This window comes from Elephantulus edwardii, unplaced genomic scaffold, assembly GCF_000299155.1.
Source record: "Elephantulus edwardii isolate Elephantulus edwardi_28Jun2011 unplaced genomic scaffold, EleEdw1.0 scaffold00642, whole genome shotgun sequence".
NCBI lineage: Eukaryota > Metazoa > Chordata > Mammalia > Macroscelidea > Macroscelididae > Elephantulus > Elephantulus edwardii.
The window spans coordinates 51531-55132 of record NW_006400392.1 but is presented as its reverse complement, the minus strand read 5'-3'; the positions used below and the strand labels follow the sequence as shown (position 1 = coordinate 55132).

Here is a 3602-nt window from a genome sequence, read left to right as displayed (position 1 = left end):
ATATATTAATATATATAAAATCTTTTCTTTTTCATGTACTTTGCAAGTATTCCATTTTTTGTGAACTATTATCTTGTAAAGTACACTTACTCTTCACTTATCAACTATCTTATCTAACTTTTTACATTAGGAGAAAATTAGCAGTAATGAGCAATCTGTCCCCAGTCCTTGTAGCTGCCCCTTCCTCCTTTAACTCTAAGGCTGAAGTAGCAGTGACTCTGATAGATAAGGTTCCTTGTCAGCTTCCTTGAACAATCATTGTCAGTGATTTGCAGGTATGTAATGATGTAATTTGATCGTTAAATAATATAATTTAGCAGTTATGTTTCATCTTCCATTTTCACATGGCATTGATATTCACATAAGGACGTGATCTTTAGAACCTAACCATATGGATAAGGGAAGAATGAGTGCAATAACTTAGTAAAAAAATTTTTAAATCTACCATTAAAATTTTAATTGTGCTATATTCTTCAGAAATGAACTGTGTTTGCCAAGATGCCACCAATGGGAAGGACTCTTGAATTTCTGTGGCCTCCACAGGCATTAGGGCCATCTTTGCCCTAAGCGGTCATGTCCATGCTCTGCTGAGGAGCTCCTGGACCTGCGGATTCCCTTTCCCTCCCTGCAGCTCTGCCCAGGGTAGCTTTTCAGCAGCATTATGTTCTAGCCAGGTGGCCTCTCCCTTCCTATTTCTTGTCACTTCAGCCTCTCCCACACCAAATCAAGCACAAATTACTCACCCTTAGTCCCACTAAAATTTTCATATAATTAGTAATGTTAGTCATTTTTCTTCCATTTTTAGCAATAAGCATTAATATTTAAACTCTCTTGGCTCTACTTACAGAAACAAAATGTTTTAAGTATTCTTTGTAATGCATGGTAAATAAATCAGGATATTGATTTAGAAATGATAAAAGGCGATGCCATTAAAATAGAAGTTAGGAGAAATTGTCCTAAGTAATTGTTTTGGATGCTTGTGAATGATGGGAGAGTGAAGACATTGCTGTGCATTTTAAGGGTATTGAAGGAGACCAAAATTATAGAATGTCATCCACACTAATGGTACTTATCTCAAAAGATATAAATGAGTTTTAAAAGATATAAATGACCATTTTGTGAGTCGTGTTGCAAAACCATTGCATTGATGCATTCATAGGGGAAAGACTTCCTCATGTGCAGTTCCAAGTTAGAGGCCTTCTCTCTAACTTGGGGCTCAGGTAGGGTTCAGTTGTACATTGACCATCATGGATGCCCTGATGAGCTGGGCTCCAATTCAAGCCTCAAAAACTTCAGTAGGTTGTTCCCTCTTCCCACAGGCTAGTCTTGGTGGAAACGTGAGGGTGATGGTCCTTGGAGCAGCACCATCATCACCCACAGTCCTGGAATTCCTCCGGGCAGTTATAGGATGTCAGGTATTGTCACTGTGTGGCCTTCCCTGGGCATAATGGGGATAATTAGAATGGAGCAGAAAAACCTCTACTACACCCTCTACTACACTGAGAAATTCTAAGGGTAAGATTTTTGTAGGATAAAAGCTCCCTCCTCCAAAGATGGAGACATCCCAATGTCAGGATGGTTTTGCAACCTTTTGGAAAGCCCCCAAGTATCCACACTTGGCGGAATGCCCTTTACCTGGGCCCCTGAAAGTTTTCAGCCTGAGGCAAAGGACTCAGGTAAATGATATACTAGTCATCAGTGTGCTGGAGGGTCAGTACTTCTCCTGCATTGCATCTACACTCTCCAATGTACAGAAACATCTCCCAGCTCATTGCTGTCAAATCACTTCCAACTCATAGTGAGCCTCCATCTAAGGACTAAATAAGTCTTAATTTAGGGAGGTGAGTGCTCATCTTTCTCCTAAGGAATGGCTGGTGTATCTGAACTGCCAGAAGTGCTTGGCTTTTTGGTTAGCCGTGTAACACCCTATGGACTTATGCCACCAGAGCTAAAAGAAACAAGCCCCAAAACCCTCAGGGGAGAGGATTAATTTGTGTCCTCGTCCACACCAACATGGCTTAACTACTTCCAAGGGAAGAATATAACTTGTGTATTTATGCAAACAGGTAGGGCCTTGAGGGAAATGTCTTGCAGAAATAAAAGTAAAATAGATAATGGATTAAAAATATATATTATCCAAATGAAATGTACAGGCAATTGTATCAACAGACTTTTCCTCATCCCATACATCATTACCCCCGTAAAGGTAGGAAAAGTTACACTTCATCTACGCAAAGGTGTCCACACATATTGTCTGGGTTCTGCTTTACCTGAAGTTACGTGCAACCAGAGCTTCTCCTCTCCCTGTCTCCAGCGTCTAATGATCAGATGTGAAACAGGAGGTTAACTGGCTGAAGGGTTCAGCAGGGAGCTTGAGAGTAGGTGCCCATGATGTGGTTTTTGTGCTTTGTTTGAAGTTTTATGAAGGTTACGGCCAAACTGAGTGTACAGCTGGATGTACCTTCACTACACCAGGAGACTGGACCTCAGGTAGGCTGGGCTGGAGAGATGGGAATGTTCACAAGGCAAATGAGTAAAAACAGCACGTTTCACATGACCTCCTGGAAAAGAAATTTACATGGGAATTTAGAAAAAGGCAAAGAACTTGGAGAAAAACATTAACAGTGGTTATGTCTGACATTGGTATTATTGTTATGTACCATCAACCAGAATCTTATCCTTATCAATTCCTTATCAATAAGCCACCAGACCACTTAGGGGTTTTAAAGGATGATACTTTTCATTAGTGATCTGAACAGACAATGCCATATTGCTCTTGTGCTCTAGGACATGTCGGGGTACCTCTCCCTTGCAATCATGTTAAGCTTGTCGATGTCGAGGAGCTGAACTACTGGACCCACAATGGAGAAGGAGAGGTAACTTAGGTGTTTAGCAATTTGTATCTGTGGGTGTTACATGTGAGTGAAGAAAATAATGAATGTGGAATTAATCTCATTTCATTTGATGGGTAAAGTTGTTTTAAATTTCTCATTAATTGGACTCAGTTAAGTGATTTCAACAATCACTTTTTTAAAGCATCCCAGCCCAAGACGATGACTGGGCTGATCTAATATAAGATTTGAAAATTTTAAGCTCTTGAAGTCTATTTCCCCCTAACTGTGGGAGAGCCTGTCACTGTGGCTATGTAATTGGCCCCATGAGAGACAGGCCCATTTGCAGACAAGTTAGATGGAGTAGACAGAGCCAGCATGTACTTGTTTGTTCCCTGGGAGGGAGGGAGCAAGAAGTGAGTGGGAAAGCTGGCCAACTGTTAGGGAAGAACGAAGATCAAGCTTTACCTGAGCTACCATAAGATCTATGATGTTACTCCACCCAGTGCCTCAAGGCAATACATGCCAAGTCCAGGGGCTTCCTGAGGAGGACTGAGTGGCCAATGAAGAAAGGCCACCTGGAAAGATGGGGGGAGGACGCAACTTGAGAGATGTAAAGGAGGTGGCTCTTCCCTGCGTCCCAGTTTCATCACTGCCGTTTCCACGGTGATTTCTTGGAAGTAGTGCACATTATGCCAGACATCCTGTGACAGTCTCACATGGCTGCCCTCTCTCCATTGTGGGCTGAGATAAACCATGGTTTTTGTCCCC

General features: G+C 41.8%; 1 protein-coding gene across 1 annotated transcript in view; it reads left to right on the top strand.

The window, feature by feature from the left end:
• LOC102876207 (long-chain-fatty-acid--CoA ligase 6-like) overlaps nucleotides 1-3602 on the top strand; it is a 43057-nt gene that overhangs the window by 31405 nt on the left and 8050 nt on the right. Inside the window, exons 7-9 of the mRNA XM_006903401.1 lie at nucleotides 1320-1415; nucleotides 2418-2490; nucleotides 2788-2876. Of these exons, the coding sequence (XP_006903463.1) occupies nucleotides 1320-1415; nucleotides 2418-2490; nucleotides 2788-2876 (258 nt within the window). The remainder of the gene's footprint in view (nucleotides 1-1319; nucleotides 1416-2417; nucleotides 2491-2787; nucleotides 2877-3602) is intronic.